The 27,906-nt window shown below is 39.7% G+C and overlaps 3 protein-coding genes across 7 annotated transcripts in view; 2 read left to right on the top strand and 1 right to left on the bottom strand.

Moving 5' to 3' along the window:
• LOC131465968 (uncharacterized) overlaps positions 1 to 3,302 on the top strand; it is a 41,870-nt gene extending 38,568 nt beyond the window's left edge. Inside the window, exons 56-59 of the mRNA XM_058638976.1 lie at positions 82 to 369; positions 1,069 to 1,305; positions 2,292 to 2,357; positions 2,472 to 3,302. Of these exons, the coding sequence (XP_058494959.1) occupies positions 82 to 369; positions 1,069 to 1,305; positions 2,292 to 2,357; positions 2,472 to 2,758 (878 nt within the window). The 3' untranslated portion in view covers positions 2,759 to 3,302. The remainder of the gene's footprint in view (positions 1 to 81; positions 370 to 1,068; positions 1,306 to 2,291; positions 2,358 to 2,471) is intronic.
• A 1,675-nt stretch (positions 3,303 to 4,977) lies between these two features.
• henmt1 (HEN methyltransferase 1) lies at positions 4,978 to 27,242 on the top strand. 4 transcript variants are annotated; one of them, XM_058638978.1, is made up of 10 exons: positions 4,978 to 5,113; positions 5,342 to 5,457; positions 6,084 to 6,218; positions 6,961 to 7,143; positions 7,317 to 7,503; positions 7,726 to 7,927; positions 8,059 to 8,146; positions 8,268 to 8,428; positions 9,358 to 9,502; positions 26,476 to 27,242. In XM_058638978.1, exons 1-9 carry the CDS (start codon positions 5,030 to 5,032, stop codon positions 9,465 to 9,467), a joined length of 1,266 nt encoding a protein of 421 aa, XP_058494961.1. In that variant the 5' UTR covers positions 4,978 to 5,029; the 3' UTR covers positions 9,468 to 9,502; positions 26,476 to 27,242. The 4 variants fall into 4 exon arrangements, with proteins under 4 accessions (XP_058494961.1, XP_058494962.1, XP_058494963.1 ...); XM_058638979.1 differs by having other exon boundaries at positions 9,358 to 9,498; positions 26,476 to 26,592; XM_058638980.1 differs by lacking the exon at positions 26,476 to 27,242 and having other exon boundaries at positions 8,271 to 8,428; positions 9,358 to 10,441.
• LOC131465971 (EEIG family member 2-like) lies at positions 13,001 to 26,481 on the bottom strand. Of its 2 annotated transcripts, none has more exons than XM_058638982.1 (11): positions 26,336 to 26,481; positions 21,579 to 21,699; positions 19,952 to 19,981; positions 19,494 to 19,610; positions 19,139 to 19,185; positions 18,700 to 18,794; positions 16,752 to 16,853; positions 15,652 to 15,898; positions 14,948 to 15,084; positions 13,181 to 13,250; positions 13,001 to 13,075 (listed from the first exon to the last, which is right to left on the bottom strand). In XM_058638982.1, the coding sequence occupies exons 1-11, from the start codon at positions 26,479 to 26,481 to the stop codon at positions 13,033 to 13,035; spliced, it is 1,155 nt and encodes a 384-aa protein (XP_058494965.1). In that variant the 3' UTR covers positions 13,001 to 13,032. The 2 variants fall into 2 exon arrangements, with proteins under 2 accessions (XP_058494965.1, XP_058494966.1); XM_058638983.1 differs by having other exon boundaries at positions 16,752 to 16,850.
• Positions 27,243 to 27,906: the final 664 nt, after the last annotated feature.

Genomic DNA, 27,906 nt, shown 5'->3' with positions numbered 1-27,906 from the left:
GAGAACTACACCTGAAGGACATGCGCTGAAAATGTAACTGGGCTCAGTCCATTATTAAAATACTGTCTCTTTCCTTCTCAGTTCCATGTCCTCCGACTTCTCTGAAGGTCCGCATGCAGAGGATTGAAAAAACATATTGGGCCATGACAACATGGGACCATGTCAATTGCTCCCATGTTGAGTATCGAGCAGACATATCCGGCCTTATCCAAAATAACCCACAGGCCCAGATGGATGTCTTTTCTTATTGGTGGCCCAGACAATACTTTGAGTTTCCCATGCCTTGCAGCACAGCTTATAATCTCACTGTCCGTGCCAGAAACTCTGCTGGTGCCGGCATGCCTTCCAGTGCCCTATCTGGAGTCACAGGTAATTTTACATAGTGCTCATCCCTGATTTACTTGACTTTCTTGTAAAAATTCACAAATATTCTCTTTTTGTATTTAGCTTTATATGAAGAAAATAAGAAAATCACGTTCAAGTCTACAACATGGCATTTACAAATAGTAGAGACACTTTTGATGTATAATGTCTTTGTACATAAGTGGAATATCAAACACAAGACAGTACATTTTACATGCGATATTACAATGACACAAGCACTTAAACAAGTGTTGCGTCAGTGGGCTTGATTCTGTGATAGAGAATGATTTAAAAATACATTTATTCAGTTAAAAATAAATCAGATTGCCACTTTAAAGTAGGGTGCTGTTAAAAAAACTCTAGTGTTTAATATTTCAGTTCGACACAACACACTTTGTGTTTCTCAGTATAGCAGAGGTAAAACCGTAACTTAAAACTTAAAACACAAAGAAACGCCCACAAAAGTTACATAATTGAATTCTGCTACTCAAAAAAAGCTAGTTGTTCAGCAGTTTTCCAGTTTTCCACCCACCTCTGCACTGTGGGGGAATACACACAAACGCTCCCTCGGTCAGGTCTGATAGTATTGCTTGACAGAGCAGCATACGAAGACCAGGAAAAGGCAGACTTCACACATTTTATTGTACGTTTGAAACATTACACTCCCGTCTGTTCATTAACAGCATCTCACTGGTTCTTCCCCAGCCCCCTGTCCTCCACAGAATGTGAGATACAGCGGTAACTCACAGTCTGCTGTGCTCACCTGGGACGCGTCAGTGTTTGCTACAATGTACACCGTCTACAGTACAGCAGATGGAAACCGCACCGAGCTTTGCAACACCACTGGACTCTTCTGCCCTCTGACAGACTTCAATTCCAGTGCCACTGAAGTGACAGCTAGCAATGATGTGGGGGAAAGCAACCCGAACCAAATGATTACAGGTCTGGTGCAGCAAAATTTCTCTCTCCTTGATTTCAGTCATTTGTGGATGATGTGAAAAGATTAAAGTCAACTTTTTGTACTGGCTGTCAGTGTAATGCAGCTACCCTTTAGACCCTAGGTCTGAATCCAGACCCAGACGCTGTCCTTTCTGCACCCTGATCTAGTATCATAAATCATCAATGTTTTGACAGAGCATTTGTATTTTAACTGGAGCAGCTTTTCCAGACTTTGTAGCACCTGGAAGGTCCAGGAAATGGATATCAGATTCAGAATCAGCTTTATTGGCCAAGTATGAGTGCACATACAGGGAATTTGACTGTGTCATGACAATTAAAGCATGGAAGCATGAGCAGAGCGTAGTAGAGCCCAGTATCTACTATATGTAGTAGTTGTGAATATTGCTCAGTCACTGTCTCAGTGCTCTCTGGAATAAAATCATTCACCTACATCATTGTTCTGCCTGATTGGCTCTGTGAATATGTCAGTGAGGGATACAGGTGGTCCCTCCCCTTCCTTGGTACATGTTACAGTTGCTGCACTATAGTGGTTACACTATGCAATGGAAGTTACTTTGTGAGTTACCTTAACAAAACTAAAATAAAGGAACACACTTAACTCTAAGCATAGAAAATAAATAAAATAAAGCAAGTATGGTTAAAAAAGGGTAGTGTAGGCAGAATGTAAGGTGCAATTAGTTGTGCAATACTGTCACAGTGCTAAACCATTCAGAATGTGCAAATATTGTTTATTTATTGTTTATACAGTCATATTTCAGTACACTTTGAAACCTTCGGGGAGAAGCCAGAGTGACACTGCAGCCACTGTGCAGTTTGTACACAAAGTATTTCACTAACATGATCATTATTCAACATCATTATTATTTAGTATTTTTGTTGAGGTTTTTGTCACTGTAACAGCCGGTGTCACTTTGTCCTCTTTGCGACTTTGAAATCCATCTGTAACAGGCATTCCTCTATTTCCTCAGGTCCAGTAGTAAGTCGCAGAAGAAGGGATTTTCGGAGCAGTCTAATCCAGGCCAATTTAGGGCAAGGTGACTATACTGTGACTACTATATTACACCACCTGCAAATAATTGAAAACAAAGTTATCAATCAAAGTTGTCCATTTATTACCAATTTCTCTTTTTTTCCCATTTCCATCTCAGATCTTGACGCTCCAAATGTAGAGATAGAATCACTCAGTGAAGTGTCTATGCTCGTGAAGTGGACGCTGGTGGACGATGCAACCGAGTACACACTCGTCACACTTGTACCATACGTTGCGCAGCAGGATAATGAGTCAGTGAACGTGAAAACCGTGAATGTTGAATATTCCTTAGAGACTGATCTGAAGAGCTGGACCACCTACTGCTTCAGGGTTGCAGCCAAAAATGCTTTAAACCAAAGCAGCTACTCCAGGCCAGTGTGCAAAACCACAGGTGGCTCCAAATGAAACACCACACACAGTTTAAATAAATACCCTGGACTCAGCAGTGACATCAGACTGGTTATATGTCTGTCTTCTCCACTCTTTAGTGCCATGAAAAGAGTCGTTACCTATAACTTTAATGGGGAAACTATAAAAATAAAGTAATTACAACTGCAAAGCTACAGCGGAATTCTTTTGTGTGGGGTCTATGTCTTACATGTCACTAATAAATTATGATCAAACCTGAGGAGAACCTTTTGATTTGAATGCTTATGAATCTTTGTTAGCAATAGGTTGCATACATTCTCATAGTTGTGGCTGGTATCATAGCAACAAGAGGCTTCATAGCTGTCTTACTAAGTATTGCTAAAATTATATTTATCATAAATGCTTTTATTTTTGAGTTAGGATATTAGATTCTCTGGATGATTGTTCAACAGAAACGTATAATTTATCAAGCAATACTTCCGATGTTATTAAACTGGCAGTTTTTTTTTTTTAAACAATCCCAGAAATAAAGGAATACAAATAAAAATGTGAAACATTAAAACACCCCCCTGTATAAACACCAGTGTTGAAAATGTATTACTTTTTATGTGTGTGTGTGTATGTGTGTTCTTCATTATTAATAGTTGGGTCTAAAATACACACGTAAAAGTAAAATACTGTAAATCGAGACAATGAAAAGCAGCAAACACTGACATCGAAGAAGCTGTAATGATGTCATTCTGCTTGAAAAATTATATCTTCGTTTAAATTTGTTCCTATTTGTTTCTGCTTGATTAAAGAAGTAATTATACCTCCACCGAGGAGGTTATGTTTTTGACTGTTTATGAGCTGCGTAAATTAAAAAAAGTAAAGGACAGATTTTGATGAAAATGTCTGGGGATATGGGTTATTATGCAGGAAGGAAAACCTGATTAGATTGGCTGGTGATACTGGTCACTTGAGGATATTAACAGTGTGGAAAACTGAGCAGCCCTGGTGGAGGTTTGTGCTTTCTTTACTGTGGGTGCAGCGCGGTGTGGTGTAACCCACATTTTTACACATATAAACAATGATGTAACTATTAGATGACCTAACTATTAGATTATTATTTTCTTTAAATATATGGAGTTTCCCCACCAGTCAGAAGTAAAGAGGCATCTTGTATGAGGTTAACTAAAGTGTCTTCAGCTTAACTCAATCAAGTCCAGTTGCCTAAATCTACAGTCTTGAAGGTGCATGTCCTGGATGACAGAGAACCTGAACAAACACCTTAGTTTTCCCTCTATTGTTTGTGTTTTGTTTTGTTTCATTCTGTTGGTGCCATCTCTCTCTCCCTCAAGTGGTTTTGAATGTTTGTGGATATTTTGTGTCTTTCTCTCCTTTTGTAGTTGCTTTACTATAATACTTCTGTGCCTTTATAGCCTTTCTCTGTGTCGCCTTCTACCTGTGGTTGCATATGTACCTGTTTCATGTCATTTCTGCTTTGTGTAGTCAGATTTGTACCTTTTCTTGAGGGGATCACTGGGATTTTGTGACTGTTTATTAATTTAGTTTATCTTTGTGGTCGATTACATGATTACTGTCTTTATTGCCATTGTGTGTCTTGTTTTACTGTGGTGACCACTTAGATGAGATCACTTTAAATATCTTGGGTCATGGAAATGTTGCAGATGAGTCTCAGACAGAGAAACATAATTCACACTCCACATGTCACAGAGATGAAATTCCTGTATTACACCACCAACTTTCACAACTGAAGAAGCCTCTTTGGTTGAGAGATGACATATCCTCCATATCCTCTACAAGTCTAGCTGCAATGGATACAATGACTTTTATTTAAAATAGATATTGAAATATGTCTAATAAAATATGATATCTCCCTTTGTTATTCACATTTTAATGATTTTTGAGACACTATTTTGTGGGGGGAAGATATGAAACACACCTCTTTAGCTTGTATTTCATTATTGTTTTATTATTTATATAAAATGAGTGGAAAAATCAGTAGTGACGCTCCAAAACGACGTCGCCGCAAAATGGCGGTATCCACAAAGCAAGAGTGTTGCCTAAAAATAATAATTTTCCTAAGGCTATTTAATGGGATTGTGCACTTATAAAAACAAACATGTGGGTAGTTTATTCAAGTTCTACCAAAAAAAACCTGATGAATATTACAAACAGGATATTTTACCTTGCTGTAACTGTCGTTGGTTTGTTTACATGCATCGGTGTCACAGATTAACAGCGCCCCCTTACGGCCGGCGGACGGCGCTGTGGAAGTCCGTTTGCTGAACGTAGGTATTGAAAATGGAACCGCTGTTCAGTCCGGCTCTTCATAGACAGAGACACCAGTTTGTCATCGACTTTGTCAAAAGAAACAAACCCCGAAAGGTAGCCGATGTGTTTTTCGAAAACAAACCCCCCTATTTATCCTCAAATTCAAAGTTGTGCCGAGTAATTTAGCTTCACAGAGCTAACTGTAGCTACAGTCGTTGTTTTAGCACCAGCTAGTGACGTCCACTGCTTACGTTAACACTTCTCTGCTCGTAATCCATCGTTTCTCCTCTGTCTTAATTAATTAAATGTCCCACTAACTCCCCGTGTCCTTGTCCTCTTCAGGTCGTGGACCTGGGTTGTGCTGAGTGTACCCTCCTAGAAAAGCTCAGGTGGTTTCAACGTGAAATTGACCTTCTGGTCGGAGTGGACATCGACGGGACCAAAGTCAAGAAAAAGATGTGCGTATATATGGAGCTGCAACTAACGATTTTTTTTTCACAATCGATCCATTTGTCGTTTACTTAATCTATTAATCGAATATTTGCTTAGTCCCTATTTGCTAAATGTTCCCCTAACCTCAGCAGGTTCAACGATCCGACCGCGTTCAAAGAGAATAAGCTTTTTTGCCTTTGCTATCAGGAGGTCATGACAGTGTGGATACCTGACAGAAAATGGCACTGAATGCACATTTTTGCAAAGATTTAGGCTTTTAAAGGCTGTGGTCTTAAACTTTTGATCAGCTGATGAACAGCCTATTTCAGTTTAATGGTTGCTTACTCAATTACCTCACTCATTTCTTCTGTTTGCATTTTGAAGCACTACTTAGAACCTTCTTAAGATCCAACAGTGCAAAATGTAAATTCTTGCAATTTTTCAACTGGTCTTAAAATTTTGATCAGGAGTGTATATACAGTATAAGTGTAGTCGAACCTAATCGGAAACAATTTATGTAATTGGTAAGTACAAAGTCAGCTACCCTCATTAAACTCATCTGCTGTGACTCTTCACACCGCGTGGGTCTTGTACTTACTAGTCCATCTATGTGGACTGACTTTGTGTCCTCTCTGCTTGTGTCTAATATTAGGCATGCATTAGCTCCTATGGCAACTGACTACCTGCAGCCCAGTTATGAACAGCTGTGCGTTGAGCTCTACCAGGGCTCAGTCACACAAAAAGATGCACGCCTCAGAGGATTTGATCTGGTGACCAGTATAGAACTGTAAGTGACAATTTTTCTTATTATGAGGCCCAGTGACAGAACATACATATTAACACTTTCTTATCTGTCACTGGTGAAACTAGAGAGGCTGAATTCCCAATTACTCGCTACTTACACTTTAGTCCAAATATATATAGTAAGTTCACCATTTTATAGTGCTTTCTTCATGTTGAAAGGATATTTCAGGTTCCATCATCAACACCGACTTTCCCTCCTTGACCAATCCATTACCAATTTAATTAGGTAGAACTGATAACTTTATGTGGAACACAACACTGATTACTTTATTGGAAACACTACACTGACACTGTTCACTTAATTAGGAACGCAACTAATGAGTAGTTGTTGATCACTTCCTTGATTAATTAAGTAATCGTTAAAAAATTCTTGATTAGTGTTTCCCAAACCTGGAAATGATGTTCACAATTGTCTTGTTTTGTCCACAAAACAAACTTATTCAGTTTTAATGATTCCTTTAATGATTTAAACAATTCCTTTGTTATATGGAGCAAAGCAACCAGAACATATTCACTTTTAAAAAGCTGAAAAATCAGAAATTCTTTGTTTAAATGCAACACTGACCACTTTATTAGGTCCACTGGGCACCATGAAGCTGGCACAATAAAACATTTGCAGCAACATTGTCTTGTATTTTCTTATTTTACTGTTGAATCCTTTCTTTATCTTTGTGTGCAATTTATCTCCCTATCTATTGCCATGATTTCTCCCTGATTCTCCCCAGCATAGAACACCTCACTCTGGATGATGTGGAGTGTTTCTCTGAGGTGGTGTTTGGTTACATGAACCCGGTGGACGTTATCATCAGCACCCCAAACTCTGAGTTCAACCCTTTTCTCCCCGGACTGTCAGGTTTCAGGCACAGTGACCACAAGTTTGAGTGGACCAGAGCCGAATTCAAGACATGGTACAGTACAGTATTTAGAAAAAACCTGTTTTGGGCTGGATTCATTAGTGACTGGGAACATCGATGGATGAACTGAATCTGTCTCTTATCCGTGTCCTTAATAATAATAATAATAATAATAATAATAATAATAATGATTTCTAACTGATCTTTAAATTGGCATTCATACTCAGGGCTCAGACGGTGTGTTTGAAGTTTGGTTACGAGGTGGAGTTCACTGGTGTTGGAGCGGCACCACCAGGGCAGCAGGAGAGCGTTGGATTTTGCTCTCAGATTGGCGTGTTTCACCGGCTTGAGGGAAAAGATGGATGCAACATGTTGCGCTGTGACAATGCAGAGGATGTATTTGCATACACACTGGTGAGTGTACTGCATTTAAAGTTGTAGCTATACTGGCCTCTGCTGGAGGCTTGTATGAACTGCAGCAAATGTGGTCCTGAACACCTACAGCAGTGGTTCTCAAACTTTTTACACCACGTACCACCTGAGAAAATGATGAACTCTGGAAGTAACACCATTATCACCAACGCTAAAATACAGTGGTGTAAATAGGCTGAACAAAGTCAGCTGTTTCTGTTTCAGCTCTACAGTATAAACTATCCCAGCCTGCGTGATAACAACATACTGCGAAGGGTCCTGGTGTGCGAGGTCTTACGTTGGACAGAAAATCTGAAGAGTAGATGGTCAATGAAGACGACTTGTGATGAGGCATTGTGTGGAATTGAAGGAGGAGAAGAGGAGTGTCTCTCAGAGCGATGTATGGAGGTGGAAGAGGAGCAGACAGGTGAATAATTAAAGCCAGAAACAAATAATCACAAATGCTGGTAACCCAAGAGGGGGGGGTTTATGAACTTGGTCCACACATAAAATACATTTAGTCTCTTTCTTTAAACAAATGAACCCTCATTTCTACAGTGTGTGGAGCAGAGATGAGAGAGCTGATGGGACCCTGTGAGAAAGATTTGTCCAAGGATCAGGAAAATGATTACTCCAAATTACAGCGGTGAGTTTTCTTAAGAAAGATGAGTCAGTTGTGTTTCCATTGTATGTCAGAAGAGAAGTATTGAGGGGTATTTGATCCTCATGATAACCTCCACACTCATGTTGCCTTTTGTCTTTGTCAGCAGGTGTGAGTCTGTACCTCTGGAAGTCTTGTGGTCTCACTGTCCCAAAGTCAGTGCCCTGAGTGGAAGTCTCGATAATCTCAGGCGTATACTAACAGATGATCCTGATGTCAATCTGAGCCAAGACGGCAATGCTGTGCTCTTACAGTATGATGAACAAGGTACTGTTGCCTTTTGATCTGTTCACTGAAACTTTAATGTGTATTTCACATCAGGGTTTCCCACGGGTCCTTGAAAATCTTTGAAAGTTTGTGAATTTGGAAAAAGTGCTTGTATTTTGTGCAAGAAAGAAGTTATATTTAGGTAAATAAAGTGGACATTGTCCACTGTCTCTCTTTGCCGTTGATGTGAGATTCCATGCAGAACAATGAGCGAGCAATGTTAAGCAAGAGAGAGCAAATGATGTGATGCCTGGGAAATGCAAATTCAAAAGATCTCTGTCTCATCAAAGAAAATGACAAAGACTGACTTTAACCAAGATCCCAAGGATAATCGCTTGTCCAGCGGCTCTTACAAGTTGCCCTCCCATCTTAAGCTGTGTCAGCATGTTCAGTCCTTGAATTTGAGGGAATTGGCCCTGGAAAGTCATTTGATGTCAACCAAGTTTTGGGAACCTTGATTTTATATGTATATCACATTTTTAGATGTGTAAAATATCAACTAGAGAATAGAAGAAGGGAATGGATGTGTTAGGTGAAATATGACTTATAATGCAGTTGCTGCTGTTTCCGTGGTTTATGCAGTATTACCTATTCACTAGTGATGTTCCTGGTATAAAAAGACACAACACTGAATCCGACTAGTAGTGACACAAAATTGCCTGATCATCAGGTGAAAGTAACGGCAGTAAATATTAATTAGACTGCAAACTATCTTTAAACTATGTTTTATGAGGGCACTGCGCATTGGTTCCGTAGTGGTGAAGCGGTTCCCAAACAAAATCTCTCTATACAACACAGCTCATTGCACTTTATCATAAAAAAACAACTTATCCTCAGTCGAACTTAACAGAGTGTTATCCTGCTCATGAATGTGACGATTAAATAAATTTGTATTTGTGACACTGCTCCTCTTTCATTTGTGATTTTAGACCTCGGGGAAAAGGAGGAGCAGGATGATCTGCAGGACAGCGGGTATGCAGAGGCCAGGCAGCACTGCCTCACTGCTGAGCAAGAGGAAGACTGGGGGGCAAATGTTTGATCAGGAGGATGCAGCTTGTTTTCCAGGACAAGTAGGTCAGTTCATCAGATTCAAGTGTAAAAAGTCCCCGTTGGACAGTCTGCACAGAGGCTTATTTGGTCTGAAGCTCGATGTTTTGAGTATTAAAAATGGCATGAAAACACAAAATCCTTTGGTCTCTAAAATATGAGTGCAGAGTGAAAGCCACTTGCACAATCCAAATGTAAACATTTATTCATAATGATCAATCAGACAAACGCTGTAACTTGCACACAGGTTGGGAGGAGATGTATACACCTGGAGGCTTTTGAACAGTTTTATTCAGTGCATGGTACACATTTGAAGCATCCAGCACACTTGTTAAGGAAGCAAACGTTGGTCAAAAAAATACAAGTCTCTAACAGGAAATACTGGACAGTGTCAGAACAGCGCAGAACATCACTCTACAGGAGAATAATACATTTTACAGTTTTATACAGACAACAGCTTCACAGAAGAGAAGAAGCAACCATGTTTGTAACAACATGTTAGGTACCAAGATGAATATACCTGGTTCACACAGGCATAAGTAACTTTGATCCAAAAAGACAAAAAAGGGACAAAAAAAAATTGGTAGTTTATAATTGGTAACTATATATATATATTTTTTTTACATGTAACACTGTCTTAGCTATGTCTGGGGGATGGTTTATCTCCCCCCCCCCCCAAATAAAATGTTTAGCAAAAATATGGCACAACATCAGCAATGAAATATGACTTTCAGCACAGGGACATTAAAACCATGCTGAACATAAAAAAAAAAAAACAACAACACACACGCACATAAAATGAGAACACTGATTTACAATTACACACCGACATAATGTGCAGATATCGTCTTTGAACAGCAAGCAATGAGAAGAAAATGACTGCCTTCATGCGAAAGAGGCAAACAAAACGGTGTCTTCTGTGTAGAAAGGTAAAGTTTAACACATGGCACAGTATGAAAAAGAAAAGACGTATTAAATCATGCAGAACACGAGAACGCGAAAACTGAACACTGACGTATAGTTAAAATACCATACACTGATGAAGTGTGATATAGCATGATATAATACTGTGATAAATGACAGGAGACAGAAGATTATACACACTGCACACTCCGTTCACTAGTTGTTATGCATCTTATACTGTCATTAATTTATGCATAGGCCTGACACAGTTCCGGGTAACATCAGCATGATGAGTACTTTGACTAATTTGATGTTGGACAGACTGTGCACTTAATCTGCTTCAAAGTAGTATTTAGCAAATTTGACATTGCTGCATTAATTCATTCTAAAGCACTAACTGATGAGATAGCTCTAGCCAACAGTTGATATGTCGCTAGGCGATGCATGTATGCAGTCTCAGGATTACTACGTATTTTCTTCTTGGCAGTGGGTAACTTTGACGCGTCCTTCATTGTACTGTCCATACTACAGTTTATATCAGTATTAGGTGCCAGGTGCAATACCGGAGCTTGGTGAGCTTGGAGAGATTAAACATTTTGCAAAGCATAGGTGTTGAACAGATGCACACCTGAAACACTGGGAATTAGATATACAGTATGCCTATATATGCCTTTCATAGCATATTTATCAAATGAGCTCCTCATCTAATTGCACATTCTAGCCTACAGAGACAAAATAAGCAGTCAGTTACAAAAACAATAAGCCAAGATCATGATCCGGAAAGTCGTCACTAAATAAGGTTTTCTGGGGGACCGAAAAATAATAAAATTATAATTAAAAAAGAAATCCAGTGGAAGAGAGATTGCTGACTACATCATTGGCGCTTTTCCACTATACAGTTGTAGCATGGCTATGGAGTTATCATACCACGGCTGCAGGAAACTGCGGTTATCTTGTTTTGTACGTGACACAAACTAGCGACGAGCAAAAGCAGTTGTTTTCAGTGTACTGAATCATTACAATTAATTGATTAATTGAATTAATAAGATTATTAATTCAGTACTTCCAGCATGACTGGAGCACAGACTCTGGCTGACACAGTCACTGAGATAAAATACGGCTGAAGGGGTTGTGATGCGGCTCAAGGTCGCCAGCTTTCGGCAGTGCTGTCGCTAAATACACCAGACTGTTAAATATTGAGATTCTGACGATGTCACATTTAATAGCGGCTCAGCTCGCTTCGAACCTCACCAGAGCAGGTACTAAAAAGCACCAGATACTATCGCTAATGGAAAAGCAAAGAAACAACAACAGTCGTGAGTCAAGTTGTGGTACATGTATGCATTGTGGAAAAGCGCCCTATGTCTGAATCACCTGTTGGGAAACACTAAAAGTGAACCGTAGTTCTAAATTTAAATTATTCATCGTGATTTTTTTCTCCTTCTTTTCCCCCCAGACAACTTTATGTATTGATAACTAATCATGACACTAAGAGTGTTTCAGAGACAATTACAGTTTGACTATCAGGTTTGTAGTAACTGCATACATAAAAGTTGTTATTTTTCATTGTAGGGCAAACATTTTAATCTCAAGTGAGTTTCACTGCATTTTGCCTTTGTAGGGTCAAATAGCTCCCCCCACTCGTTCAAGACAACAGGATAACTGGTACTAGTGACCAAAAGTCTCATCACATAGCAGACACATGACCACACGCATACACAACATTCACACGGCCAGTGGCTCAAATCTTGCACCTCATATTTGTAGTAAAATATTCTCACCTTCAAGACGCCAACAACTGCAGCTTACAGGCAAATATTAAATACAATGTCCTGTTTGTAGGAAGGAATACAAAAAAGGTGACAAAAAGGAATGTATCAAACCCAGGACATACTCTTTAAGTCTAGATTGCCTTCTGTCCTCCATTAGAATTTAAAGGTTGGTCATTTATCAACACGTTTATAATAAGTTGGGGCAACACAGTTGACACTGAAAACAGGAAGTGAGGAATGGGCTGTTTTTGTTACATGAATATGAAAGTTCTTGAAAAATCTGTCAGCGTTTCATTTGCCTTCACATATCACAGATGTTAGAAATGTAGCTACTGTGTCACGTTGCTGATGTGAGCACATGGGGGCACTGTTGTGATGTTGGCCTCACTGAGTGACACAGTGCTGCTTGGAGTGGAGAATGGAAGGAACTCGGGACTGAGCAATATACTATTTCCTCATTGCAATAAAAACAAATATCACTCTCAATAGGACAATGATTTCCATAATCAGATTAGGTATAATCATAAATGGGGAAAATAGCTAATATCTCACATTTGTGACTTGCAAATGCTGTAAACGTTGCCAACAAACAGTTCTAGTGATTTGTTTTTAGTACAACAAAGGGGACTGCATCATTTAAAACGGTCTTATTTAAAATTAAGATCATGTTTCACTTTTAAAAACGTCCCTATCTCACCTGCAATGCAAAAAAGCCCCTTAAAATGATTTCTCTGTGTGTGATAGGGTCATTTAAATGTATCACAATCATGTAAATTGTAATTATTTTGGTTAGGATAACTGACATGAAATTTTCATATTGTCCCATGCCTGGAATGAACACAGTCCTGTCTTCTTTTTTTTTGGGTGTAAGCCGCACAGGTCTTAACGCTTTATCACCACCTGTTCATACGCTCCGGCACCAACCCTACAGGAAGACAAGACCAGATAAAAAGACTTAGAAATTACAGAGTACAGCTGCCAGGGACAAATCAATAAGGCTTCAAAACAGTGAATATTAACTGAAGCTCACCTGGTGGGGAGGTGATGACTTCCAAGGGCCGTACTTCCACCAGGACCGACAAACAGCCGCAGACCCTCCTCTGAAACATAGGCAGTTGTCGCAACATTCAGTCAGAAGCAAGAGCAACAGTGTCCTCCGGTAAGATTCCTGTTATGAGAAGCTGCCAGTTGCTAGGCAACCTATAAATAATCATGTATTGACAGAAGCTTTCTTTTTCTAGCTTTGAGCGAGACAAGACCTTGCATAGAAAAACAACGCCACGCTCCTCAAAATACAAAGACCCATGGAGTCATGGGGGGGACAGAGAACTGCCAAGTTAATTACTGTCTTTTGCAAACTAGCTGTGCACTTACAGTACATTCTCTGATGCACAACAGCAAATTGCAATTAAAAATGATTAACTTTACTTGATTAGTAGGTTTTGATCAGCGAGAGCCGGGTCATACTTTCCACGTTCCAAACTAATTCTCATGCCCACAGCTGGGTTCATACCAAACAAGACTCCATGTCAGTCACTTCATTGAGATCTACTCAATCTCACATTCCATTCTAGTAATGGTGATTCCTCACCAGGAGTTGATGTACTTGTATTTGCACTGATTTGTGAACAGTGGACCTCCTTGCAGCAAGTGTCCACGGTTACTACTACTACTTTGGCTCTTGACCAAAACAACAATGTGCCACCCACTGGATTAGAGAGTAGTAGTACTATGAAGAGCGTGCAGAATGTGTGCTGCAGAGTGTCCACAAACCCAAGCTAGAGGATTGCTTGCGTTCCCAAAATGGGTAGATACAGATCACCTCTGGAACAGGCAGATGAGAAAATATACATTATATGGAAAAAAGTATTCAGACGCCTGACCATTACACCAACAAGGACTGTAATGACGTATTCAAATACATATACAGTAGTTTAATATGGAGTTGGTACTTCTTCTGCAGCTGTAACAGCTTCCACTATTCCTGGAAGACTTTCCTTAAGATTTGAAAGTGTTTCTATGTGAATTTGTGACCATTCATTCATTCTGTAGAGCATTTATGAGGTCAGGCACTGATGTTGGACCAGTTCGTCCTAAAGCTGCTCAATGCGGTTAAGGTCAGGGCTCCGTGCGGGCCAGTCAAGTTCTTGAACACCTAACTCGTCAAACCATGTCTTTGTAGTCCTTGCTTTGTGCACTGGAGCACAATAATGGAATAGAAAAGGTTCTTCCTCAAACTGTTGCCACAGAGTTGGAAGCACAGCATTGTCCAAAATGTCTTGGTATGCTGAAGTGTTAAGATTGTCCTTCATTGGAAATAATGGGCCGAGGCCAATGCCTGAATTCAATACTTAACATATGTGGTCAAATACTTTTGTCTATATATTGTAGGTCAAGTGGACCTCTGCAAGCAAGCAGAAGGGGACAATTCTAATTCTTAATTCTGAAAGAGCAAGACAATGCAACAAAACAAAAAATTTACAGTAAGTTGCGATGATTTAATAACGTCCTTGTATAACAGCACTAATAACGTATAAATAATATTAATATCATAACAGCCCAGTCTGCTGTTCCTAGACTCTTTCTTCTCCTGTTCTTCGGATGACGTTTTACAGTGGCAATATTTAAACGACATAATAAAAACTATCTGAAGAAAAATCTACAAAGATATTACACCTAAAAACCACCAAGAGACCAAAGCCCTCACCCTATATGTGAGTTATTAATTATCTCTATTGTCATACAGAATACTCAGCATTCCCTCCTTGAACAAGCTGTGTAGAAGCGAGTGTTTTACCTTCAGCACTGGAGTCCAGGAGGCTGGGTGTGAAGTCTTGACTCTGGAGAATCTTTTCCACAACGTCGTCTGCATCCACCCGCGTGTCGTCCATTCTCTTTAGCTGAGACTCCATGGAGTCTTGTTTCACTGGGTGTCTTGACGGGAAGATAGAGGAGGCCATTTCATGTTAATTAAACCACTAAAGAATGTTTTCTTTCTTAAAGTTTGCATTTCATTTTGGGATAGTCGGGTATTTGGCCAAGCAGGAGAATCAGCATTCCATTTAAGCTTACGCTGATGTGACGGAGAACACGTTTGGTAGCAGCCACACAAGTGTCAAAATTATATTCTTAAAGGATTACGTAGTATTCATTGTTTAAACTACGCCCATATCCAAACACAGACTTCATTGTGCTCTTAACCGACTGTATCTTGCACATGCATATATTGACTGTATCCATCCACAAATATGTAATACACCTGCCAAACAATGTTTTTTGAATGATATTGATTTCATGTATAAGAATGCGGCGACACCGTGTCGTGAAACCGCAAACATTCCTGTACTGCTCTTCTTCACAGCTGCCTAAAAGTATAACACAGGTGACAAAAAACAATAACTTCCACTTTATTTCCGTCACTGTCTACAACAGAAAGTGGTCATATTTGCTTTTCATGAATTACATTACTTTGTGCTTCTTACAGCAAGTACAGGTACTTACCTGTTGAGACGTTCACAGGATGAGGCACTCCTTACTGGTGTGCCTTGTGAGTTGCTAGTGGTTGCTGTGGTGGTGTTGGTGGGGACTGGGTGTTCAGGCAGCGCAGGACACGGTCTGGACTCTCTGTCCCGGTCTTCGCTGGGTTCTGGGATGCTGCCGATGCCTGTTGAGGCACTGCCTACGGAATGGTTTCTCCGGTGGCTGAACTCTGACATGCTGGACGAGCGGGAGTGGCCCGTGCTGTAGCCTGCAAAAAGATTGGCATCGACTGATTTCACATTGGGTGCCTTGACATTTTCAGATTGAACTGGCCAAACCTTTTCCTCTGTAAATGTCAGTTAAAATTGATCTTTGATCTGCTGTATCGAGTCCAACTCGACTAATGAAACGGATACATTCAATAATGGGTAGTAATTGTGTGCGTTCTGTGAAATCCATCAAAGATTTATGTAGGATTCGAAAGAGCTGCATCACTGGTTCAATCTGCATGTTATCATTAATGATAGAAGATAAGTTGTAGCCCACAATTTCTTAAAATGTAATTTCACAAAACTGTTATCAGCAATTCTTACTAAATGTTGCACTGACGTAGTTTCAGTAAAAACCCGATGCACTCTCCTGTAGGCCTGATTTGAAACACGTTTTTCAATGATTCAGCACAGTCGTGCAGCGAGCCACTTAAAGCAGAAAGTCATTTCAGTGCATCAGTAGAAATGCAAGCTTCCGTCACACTAATACGAGGCTGAAATATGTGTATTGAGAGTTATGTAGCAGGAAATACATTTCAAATTCAGAATTAGACGGCAATTAGAGCAGTTCTTAGTGCGTCTGCACTTCCTGTGATCTTTTATTACAGTCATCTGAGCTGCCTGTAATGGAAACTCGAGCTCCAGGTCTGAACTGCTCAGGAGGAGTGAGAGTGACAAAGGAAAATAATCTTCCCCCCTCCTCCTCAGTCAAATGGTGTCTCGGTTTGAACTTGCACACCTTTCCGTTTAGTGACTATGTCAGCTTAGACACTTGCATACACCGTTGAGTATTGTATGACATTCATATCACACTAACTAGCAGTGTTTTTCTCAGATGTGAGGTGTCCCTACCTGAAAGTTTGGACTGTTGGCTGGCATAGCTGGATGTTCGAGAGTGTCCGCAGCCACCAAGCTCTTCAGAAGTAACCGGACACTTCCCTTCACGGCTCTCTGCTGGATGAAATGAAACGAGAGAAAATGGCAGGGATTGAAAGTTACATAAATATATGTGTAGCTTTAGTTATCTTAATTTTATATTCAGAAAGTAACTATAATGGCAACACTGAAAACACTAGATATATTTAATGTTAATGACAATTTGTAATTTCCACCAGAGGTCTCTCAATCAAAACAACAACAAAAAACCTTGTTTTATGACAGTGGGAAGCAGTGTGGGATAATGGAATGGCCTGTGGTCTTGTTTGGTTCCACTGTGTTACCGGGAACGCTTTGGCCACATCCATTAGTGTCAAATACACACAATACAATGCAAAAACAAAGGACCAACACACTGGTTGTATGAAATAGGTCAGGGGGTTTGTCCTGGAGGCAGATGCTGTTAAAGTGGATTATAATTATAAACGGGCAACTAAAATGAAAAATATGGATTCAAAATCTTTGAATTATGTAAGTACACTACGATATATAACAGTCTTGTTTTTAGATATTTTACATTGAGGATCTACAGTATTGAGCTCACACCTTGTCGATGTGTTTTTGATTTGCAGCTTATTTTTGTAAAGTGGCAGCAGCAACTACAACAACAGAGAACTCCCCTCTCTGCCTCCCACACACACCGTTCACCTTCCCTGAGCTAATGAGCGAGTGAACACATTTGTCAAGTACAGCGTTCATTTTTGCTCAGGATTACTCACACTTAGAGGAATGGCTGGAAATCTCACTGTAACTCCTGATGCTATTTTGCTGATTCAGTCCAATAGAACAAGAACTGAGCAGTTTTGACATCAAAGGGAAACCATGTAATACACAGTTTTTACACAGTGTGTACAAAGGGCCCTTTTTAAAACGTGTGGAAACACAGCCCTGTCTGTATTCTTCAGTCCTTTCTTAGGGAAAAAATATCACAGCAGCTTGACCAAAAATTCAACAAAAAATAAATGTGTAAAATAGAATAAATGGACGTGTGATTGTCCCTTTCAGAAATAGGTTTGTTTAAATACTGTACTTCTTGTATTTCAGTGATCCGCTAATTACAGTCAACATCAGAATCAATTCATTTGTGCAAATTAGGAACAGCAGTGTTGAGATGGGTAAACAAAACTTCTTTGAGTATGTCTCTCATGTAGGATAAGACATCACATTACCATAATCCATTTACAGAAACTGACACCATCATTTCTCTAAATCTGCCAAACATCTACTTTTGATCCCACACACAAAACCCACCTGCACACGAAAAAAACAAACAGACAGACACGAAGCATCTGACAGGAAAGAGTATCTGCAGCACATGTGGTGAGAGCTCATACAAAAAAAAAACCCAACACCACACGAGACAGACTTGCAGAATGTCCTATTTTTAACCAGAGAGGAGCCCACAGGGCCAGAGCAGATTGTAGCTAATCTAAAGAGCACTAGTTTAAATTATACATGAAAAGGGTTGTGCTACACTCTGAAGCATCCAGGAGGAACATGCATACGCCACACAGAGATGTGCTCACATGTGATATGGGCGTATTTTCATTAAAAGTGGATAAACAGTTACGCCGAAGCAGAAGTGCGTCATACTCTCAGGATATCAGTGCAACGCTCCGATGCACAAAAGCAAAGATTCAGACACGGGTTATTAGATCAGTATCTACAGCTTAATCTGAGAACTTCATAACCAACATGACAACAACCAACTTATTTGGTTAACTGAGCTCATTTTTGAATGTGCTATATAAATAATCTTTGACTTGACTTGACTAGAAACTCCAAGTTTAGTCCATGCAAGTGTTATGACTAATGAAATGACTATGCATAAGGAAAGAGTGTAATGTGGCGCGGTCTGTCTCACCAGAAGAGCCTTTCTGTGAGTCTCCTCCCCTCCTCTCCTCCAGCAGGCTCTCTCCGTCTCCCTGAATTCCTATCACTGTGGCTGTGGACGGAGGCCTGAGGACAGATGAAATGATGTTTTATTTATTATTTATTTAGTCTTTTTTTGTATTTCAATGTGTTAATTAGTCAAAATAATCCACAATAGATGTAAAACTTAAACAAATAATTAGTATTCATGCTTTTGTGCAGCCAAGTTCTGAGCTTTGGTTTTGGTTTCTGAAAATGGTACCGCAGTAGCACGAGAATAGTCAAACTGACTGTCTTTTAATCCTTTCGGATTATATAAACAAGAATCTCAATTTACAACCAACCCTGACTCAATTAATACGGTATCAATAGCTCCAGTAATGCCACCAGACAGGAAAAAAAAAAAAAAGCAGAAAGATGCGATAACTTACGTTTTAAAACATGGATCTCCCGACATGAGCTGTGTACTGATGACAACCTATGACAAGAAAAAATAACAATTATTCAGGTTGAATTCAGTGTTTTTAATTTGCAGTGGTCAGGAGCTTAAAATACCCAGCCCTATTTTTCTGTTGTTATTCCAGTAATGGTTTTGTCACAACATTTTTTAAGATGACACTTTACTTGTGCTGTTTTTGCTCTGGTTACCATCTAATGGACTACATTGGCATCTGGCCATTTTTGTTGTCGATGCTAAATGTGAATGTAAAAAAACCCCAGCATGGCATCTTATTGAAAAAGTCAAATGACTGTGCGGTGGATACCTGATCGCATCTTCAGTGTTACCTTGAGAATGGAGTTATCCTGGCGTGTATTTTTAGTATCGTAGCCTTCCAGCAGACATCTGCGGGTTGTGTTCCCTGAGCCGGCAAACTCTGCTAAATTCAGATCTGCAAAACCGAGCTGCAGGAGAAAGAATGACAAAATATGACCTTTTGTTTTCTCTCGGGAGACTGACTTTTTGCCCAGTCAGCAATGTGATAATCTATGTGTATGTGAGAAGAAGCTATTAACGAGTTACAGGAAAAAAAGGAACGTGTACAAGTGAGCACCGTAAGTAATTACTGTCAGTGAGTTAAAGGCAGAACAGATGACATAATGAGCCAACCTGGAGGCACTGAGGACCATCTGTGTGCTACGAGCTTACCAGGCTATCTACTTCAATATGGATGATTACTGTAAATGTAGGTGACATGGAGGTCAGGTTCAAGAGTGAGGGTTGCATTAGTGTGCGAGCATATTACCTTTGCATATGCCTTCCCACCCTTCAGTTCCTGGGGATGACAATAACATCTTAATATTACTCAAAAAACCTTGACTTAAACCTTAATTTAAGCACAATTGAAAAATAATTGGCCCGTCAGATGTCTTTGAGCTTCAACATTTTCTTTTTTACGATGTAATTCTTTAAATAATGATGGTGTATGTGATTAATTTATGGTATGGGATGCTAAAAATAGCCACAGCTCTGCGTAGCAGTTGTATGTATTGGCAGCTGCTCCTATGGGGCAGATGGACAATTAACTCTTCATTTCTACATATATCTATGTTGAAATGAGGCTTTTGCACAAATCTCACTACAAAATGTGTACGCATAATTTTGGCATTAATTCTGAACAAGGTTCTATACATTTGGTCACAGAAACAATGTGGATACTACATGCATGTAACTAGTTCAGGCTAATTAATATCCTTTTTGAACCTTTAAAAAAATCCTTTACTGTTTATTTTGCATGACACGATTAGACTGCACAGACCATTCATTTTAAGGCTTAAGTGTAAAATATAGCAAAAAAAGATTCATATTGATGAGTTTGCTTTCTGCTCTGAAACTTATATTTATGTTTCACCTTTTCAGATCCACATTTATTGTTATACACTGACACAACCATTTTACTTGCAGCTTTTACAAGGGTCAGATTAGATGACAAAATAACACTTACATTTCCCTATGGACCTGCTACCAGCATCCACTCTAATCTAAGGTCTGAACTATGTGGTGCTAACCTGGTGTTAATTTGTGCTGGTGATTGAATTGGTGAATGGGTTTTTGTGTCTACACAGCCTGAAAAAAAAACCTGGTCTCACTCACTTCAGCCTGGTAATGTAAAGTGTAGCCTTTATGTGTGTGTGTGCACATCTGTGGCACGAGTGACAGGTAGAGAGAAAATAGTTGGAAGGAGATGAGCGAATCAAGAGACTTAACCATCAGGAAAAAAGCCACAAAACATGTGGAGGAGTGTTAATATTGTGACGATGGCAATAAATCCTCAGCTCCCTTTGTCATAATATGACTGATTCTAGTCTTGGTTGTTATCTGTTGAGGTATGTGAGTGTCTCCGTGATTGGGTAGCGCACTTTGTGTTGCATTTTCTATGTAAATGAAAGCCGCTCTATTAATAAAGATTGATTGATTGAGTGAAACAGATTGGTGGGAGGATGTCAGCTGAGAAGGTGGTCTCTAATGCATTTTGAGGACACGTTGCATTGACACGTGTCCTTGTACAACCTCTGAATATGTTATTAGTGATTGGACATAAAGACACCTTCAGGACACAGGGTGTGCTCAGTCCACTTGTGTACTTGTATGACATTATAATTCAGACACAGTGTAGTGCATTTTGGCATCATATGTTGGTTATTACATTACAGTATGCAGTCATAGTATACTCAGTTATGATGTGAGAGTACAGTAAATGATGTTATCATGAAATAGAAAGCTATGACATCACTGTATAGCGTTTACAATAATAATTCAAAGGCCATTTAATCTGAAGTGGTCAGTGTCACAGGATGTTACATCCTGAACACTGGTATAAAAGCACAGCTGTTTAAATGGATTATTTGGGGGGAAAACGCAGCATATTGTACCTTTCTGACAGATACACGACACACACACGGGTCGAGGACACCCGTCCCTGCATTGGCGCTCATCTTGCAGGGGAAAGAGAACCGCTTCCTCCAGCGAACACAGTTGGCCTGCACCGGCTCCCTGTGAGAGGAAATCACAAACACTTCTTTCAGCACAAGCTGAGGTCACATTATCATGCATGTGCAGAGACCGCATTGCAACTTTAGTGCAAGTGTTTTATCGGATAACTGTTACAGAATAAATGGATAAAAACAGACAAATATTGGCAGGGTCTCGGAATTCTGTTGCCACTAAACAAATAAAACTGGTCCATAACATTTTACAATATTGACAACTCGCACTACAATTATTACTTAATTGTTTGGCTAGGTTACCTGATTCATTAGCAATATAAAATACACTGCAGAACTTGCTCAAATGGTTTTGACAATGGTTGTTTTTATTATTTATTTAAATTTTCATCAATTTCCTGCCTTGCCTCTTGTGTTTTGTAGCACATATTACATCACTGAACTGTACGTGCCATTAATTCTAATGTCACTATTACATAACGGTGGAAACCACTAGGGTGAATGACAACTGGATTAAAACTCCTTTATCTTGTACCTGCTTAAGGCTGTTAACTCAAACTGCCAATAAAAGCTTGTGTGCTTATCATCAGCTGGTTGTGGCCACCTAATGAAGGAACCAATAACTTACAGTCCTGTTTTTCACGTATTGAACTGTTGAGCCCAAAGGTTATGACTGTGTGGTTTGTATTGTCATGAGAGAACTATCCATCCTTCAGGAGCCTGAAGCTAAAGTGAAGCTGACGGCTCACTATTAGCGAAAGGATGAGATGAAGTGCAGGAGAAAGACTTTGTGTGCGTGGGCAGCATTACGATATTCCAGATGGCCTCTCTTTCACTGGCATCGTCTCCTTTTCCACCCACCCACCCAACTCCCTCCTGTAAAGACGGCTCACACGCCATTCATTTCAGTCAACTCTGCTGAATTTAAACACAAGCCAAATGGAGGATTTTCCTCTCTAGCACAGTGTGGCTGAAAATTATGCAACAAGTTAAGATTCTGAAGTGTTTGCATCTGTAATAAAAATACGCTGAGATGGGTAACACCAGGATCAGACTACACAATGTTTTTGTCATTCCCGATGGTCACCATGTCAGATTATCTATCCCAGTGGCACGGATTATTGCCATGTTAATCATCATTCATGACACTGCAAATTCATAGGTCGTCGGGGTATGGAGTTGCCAATCATTACTCAACGGTTGCAGAAGAGCCTCCGCTATTTCTCTCCGTTTTCTTTTTACTTTGTCGTAGTAGTCCCTTAAGGACACATCAAAGAGACGGACGTACTGTTGCCAAAGCTCAACAGAACGTTTTTCTGTGTCATTATTCCACCTAACAGCAGCATCCTTCTTTCTCTTCGCCATGTTTATGTCTGTATGTTGCGCCGTGTTAGAGCACTCTTGTTATCCTGTTGGTCAACGTCCAGGAGCACATCGTAGGAGATGTCTTCTCTTGTCATGGAGTGTCCCAGACACCAAATCTCTGTTCTTCTTCTACATACTTGCGCAACATAGGGCGACGGTAAGTCAGTGGAAGAGCAAGTCTCCAGTTGTGGGTTTGATTCCCGGCTCCACTAGTCTACATGCTGTGACGTGTCCTTGGGCAAGACACTTAACCGTGGCCCCTGATGGCTGTGCCGGCAGCGTGTGACTGAGTATGAAAGATGAGCGATAGAAAAAAGCGCTGCACATAGATGCGCTGTATGTAAGTGTGAGTGAATGGCAAAACTGTAGTGTAAAGAAGCTCTTAGTGGTCACCCTGGAAATGTATCGCTTGGAAATTTGCCTGAATTGCCTGAACTGACTGACTTGTTGCACAACAGCACATTCCTGATTCAGTGCAATATAAAACAATAAAAAAGCAGCAACAGTGTGACTAATATTGTGCAAACACTGAATTCATCTTGTTTTTCTGTCAGATGTTGTATTCCCATCCAGCTGGACACCGTCAGCTTCGGGAATTCTGTCTTGATTACGTGGAATGTTGCTCACAACACTTCTCATTGCTGCAAAACCCTATTAGTGAGTGTGAGTAACTGGTTTTAATCACATCCAGTGCCTATCAATCTAATCTGTGTGTGTATGTATGTGTCAGATAAGCTGTTAAACCACAGCTGTTTCCCCCCTTTGAAGGCCCCTGCTGTCAGATTTCAGATAAACTATCACAAGCACAAATGCTACACAGAAAAAACTAATCTGACATGGATTTGATCAAGTCTGAAAAGAGGCAAACGTGAGACGGAAACTTTGGGGCTGAAACAATGACACAATCCCGATGACAGACCACACTGAAGGGAAAGAAAAGGCTCATAAAACAACAATGCCCACTTCCCTTACATTCACAGTTGGGATGACTCAGGAGTATCAGAGGTCCAACAAATCAAACCACTTCAGAAAATTACAACTTAACTTGTCTCAGACTTGTGACTACAAAGTCTTCTGATTAAAATCTATAGCGGAAGACATAAACCGTCAAAGAGCTTGAGTACTAAACACTTCAGAGGCAGAGCAGGATGTTTTAATCAAAGCCAGAAATAAGAAAAAAATAAAAAATTCTCGTCTGTCTTGATTATATTTAGCTGTTGTGGCTGCTTAGATGAGAAGAAATAAACCAAGAAAACTGTAGCCATGTTAAAATGACCCCTCCTGATTCAGAAAATCACTCCACTTTTCTCTTGTGCTCATTTTATGAGAACTACTTTACTATAGACAGACAGACGGCTTGTTATATAATCTCTCCAAAACAACAACTTTTTCTCCATCCATCAAAACCTTGAATAGTTTACAGTCTTTTCTCGTCTAACATTGACGGCAATAGTAGCATTATTGTGTCACTGCTATTCCCTTTTCCCTTTTTGATCCACTAAAGAAAAAAACCCCACGGTGTTGACAACACATCTGCAGACTGAGTTAGAAAAGTGGATCACACTGTTCTAAAGCTGCAACGGATTGATCTGCAAGTATCTTGTTACATATGAAGGAATACTTTTATTATTTTAGACTGTTGGACAAGACATGATGATATCACACTGCTCTGTGGGAGAGACTAATGGCCATTTTACTTGCTGTCATTTCACAGACAAACTGATTAATTGAAAACTAAATGGACACATTAATTAATCATGAAAAATTAAAGTAACCATTAGTTGCAGGCCTACTCCGCTCTCTTGCCATTCGTTTACACTGGGAAAATATTCCCCACTGTAGGGCAGATATTTGAATAAGTACAGCTGGCCTGATCAACTTTAATCAATAAACGCTAACAGCAATTAGTAATTGATAACTGAATAATCGTTGTAGCCCTACTACCCACCTAAAAATGCTTTGAGTGGGTGGAAACGTTGAAGTTGAACAACTAACAAGGTTTTTTTTTCTGTATAAGAGAAACTCTGATGCGAGGGAGTGGAAATTTTGAGGTGAAAGTGGGGCGTTCTAAGGCTCCCTAAGGGGGAAATTATTGTTTCTTCTTGCATTTACCTAAAGGTTTGAATAGCAAAGAACACAACAGTTTAAGCTCTTTGTAACAATTGATGATCTTCCTTGATTAAAGTGTACATTAGTGAATGTCTGCAGATCACGTCACTTGCGACATTTACATGTAGTACAACAGGGGTAGAAACATTGCAACAATGAATAACAGAATAAAAACATAGTAATGAAAATCATCCACCGCTAAGTCTGCATTTTGGTGAGAGAGTGCACAAGAAAAGTAAGAGGGAGCAGCTGAATGACTTAGAATAAAGATCTATTTGCGATTGTGATTGCAATATGATTTCATTTTCATTTGAATAACATAACACATTGTGCCTCAAAGGGCTTGTACAGGGGGAAAAAAGGGAGAAACCTCAGGAAGAGACAGAGGACGGACAGATATTGCATGCAACATTTGTTCTAAAATTGTAATTTAACACACATTTTGTCTTTAACAAATATTGCGCCTCCTGCGATTTTGATTCAGCCATACCCAGTTTAAAGACTGACAACTGACTATACCTAATTTACACTGGGTTAAAGGGGCAGTTCAGCCTTTTTAAAGTGGGCAGGTGTATTCGTTGCTTATCTATAGACAGTGTGTATTATTGTGTTAAGTGTGCTGCCTGTTTGTAGAGGAAGACAAGAGGTTTCATGTTGTTGTGATGTAAATGATGACAGGGAAAACCAGTAGTAGAAACCCATACTGAGAAATTGCAAAAATAATTCTTACTGTTTCTCATATATGAAACCCTTTCAGGGATTTACCATGCTACCAGACATCCTGACATCTATAGGATTATGTTGAGTAAATGTTATGTCCTAAGGAAAGGCCTGTCTGACAGCATGTAAACCTCTGGAAATATTTGAAATATAGCTTGCAGTTGGAAGGTTATTGATTTTTCTTACAAAAACGTCACTTTGATGTACTGGTTCATATCGAAACAACATGTAAATCATGTTCCTGTTCTCTTGTCTCTTCAAACAGCCAGTGTACTGAGCGATGTCTACTATATGTAACACATTGTTCCTGCATACGTGCTCCACACACCCCTACTTGCCCCCTAAAAAACTGAACTATCCCTTCAAAATAGCCCTGTTTGTGGCTATGAATGTAGCTTAATGAGCGGCTGCAGCTGGTTGACTAATTAACCTGCGACTAGTCAAAGAAAAGTGGGGTGTTTTTGTTATTGAAACCAAAGCCCCCTGCTCACCGGGAGCACTCCTCGGAGAAGCCGCCGTCCAGCAGTCGGACTTTACAAAAGAGCACACCGTTGACGAAAGGGACCGACGAGAGCTCGTCCAGCTCAAAATCCACCTTAAACTTGAATTTCTTCTTTTTCATCATCATTAGATCCATACACGGACTCAGTACTGGTGAGGATATGCTGTGGACGCGCGCGTCGCTGTCATTACAGCTCCATTGTGTTGTGGTAGGAACACACAGTATGTTGTGTTTTGTTGTGGGAGGATGGTGAAGTAAAGTGACGCTGCTGCCGACAACAGTCAAGCGGAAGAGCGACTTCCTCTTTGGATTTTCAGGAGAAAGGCATTTCTGTTAAATTACTTTAGTTTTTAATGTAAAGAAAATGACAATGCGTATTAATAAATATTAAAATGGGAATATGCACATATACACATACTCATACATGCATTGTTGCATAATTGCTTGATTGCACACCACCCTTCAAATATAGCACTCTGGGGGAAATGCACATAAACCCACAACGCACAAAGCCCTTACACGTCCATCCATCCATTATTTCACACATTTATATCAACCACAGTTTCAGATGCTTTTTAAATGTTGCTTGATCACTCTCTCTGATGGTGAGACACTGTTCCAAAAAGCACAACCTTTGACTGAGAGGAAGTTTATTGAAAACAACATCTGTTTAAAGGAGGGCTCACAGTCACCTCTACCAGTGGCTCTGGTTACACGTGAAGATGAGCAACTGCTAGATTTTTGTTTTAATGTACTTGGTCAGTGGTTGGGTGCTGCTAATCCATGTAAAACTATGGTTTGGAAACATGTTTATTTCAGGTTAAATAAAGAAATACAGAGAATTGCTGCTTTCTCATTTTCTGAGCTTTCTCTGTGAACTCTAAAGATTGTGTGTACAAATAAATATCACCAGATCAGCAATTTGTGGCATCTCTAACTTTCTGATGTTTGAACTTCAGGAGCTCATCTTGACCATGTCTATGTGCCCAAATACATTTCAGTATATACATGCAAACACCAAGGAAAAGAAAACTGAATAACTAAAATATATTGCCTATCTCAGTGTCCTTGAGATTAACTTGTTAACAGTTTTATATTGTTTTATTTATTTATTATTCTAATAAGCAAGCGGAAATGACTATCACATAGAAATGATTGTGTTAGAAACAAGAGGATGCTTGTGTAAATATTCTGTTATAAACTGAATTGCACGTTTCTAATCAAACATTAATTGTGTGTACAAGTGAGCATAGCTTTCGATTGAATACGACTTAGAAAGTGTGGGTGTATTTAAAAAAAAAAAACCCCAACACATTTTGTTCTGCTTTTATTTTGAAGTACCTATGGATTAAGCGGATGCAGTGATGTCGGTCAGTATTTTGACTGTAGATGAAATGAAGCCCGCCTTTTCCCCTCTATCGCCTCCTGGCGGTCAGTCAGGACAACAGCAGCACAGGTTGATGAGACGAAAAGAAACCTGTTACCAGCTGTTACCATGTACCAGTGTGGCTCATATGTAGCAATTGTCGCCACCCTGTGAAATAATGTAGGTACTGCCAT

Source organism: Solea solea, chromosome 9 (genome assembly GCF_958295425.1).
Source record: "Solea solea chromosome 9, fSolSol10.1, whole genome shotgun sequence".
Taxonomy (NCBI): domain Eukaryota; kingdom Metazoa; phylum Chordata; class Actinopteri; order Pleuronectiformes; family Soleidae; genus Solea; species Solea solea.
Note: the sequence above shows the minus strand (reverse complement) of the source record. Positions and strands in the feature narration are given on the sequence as shown.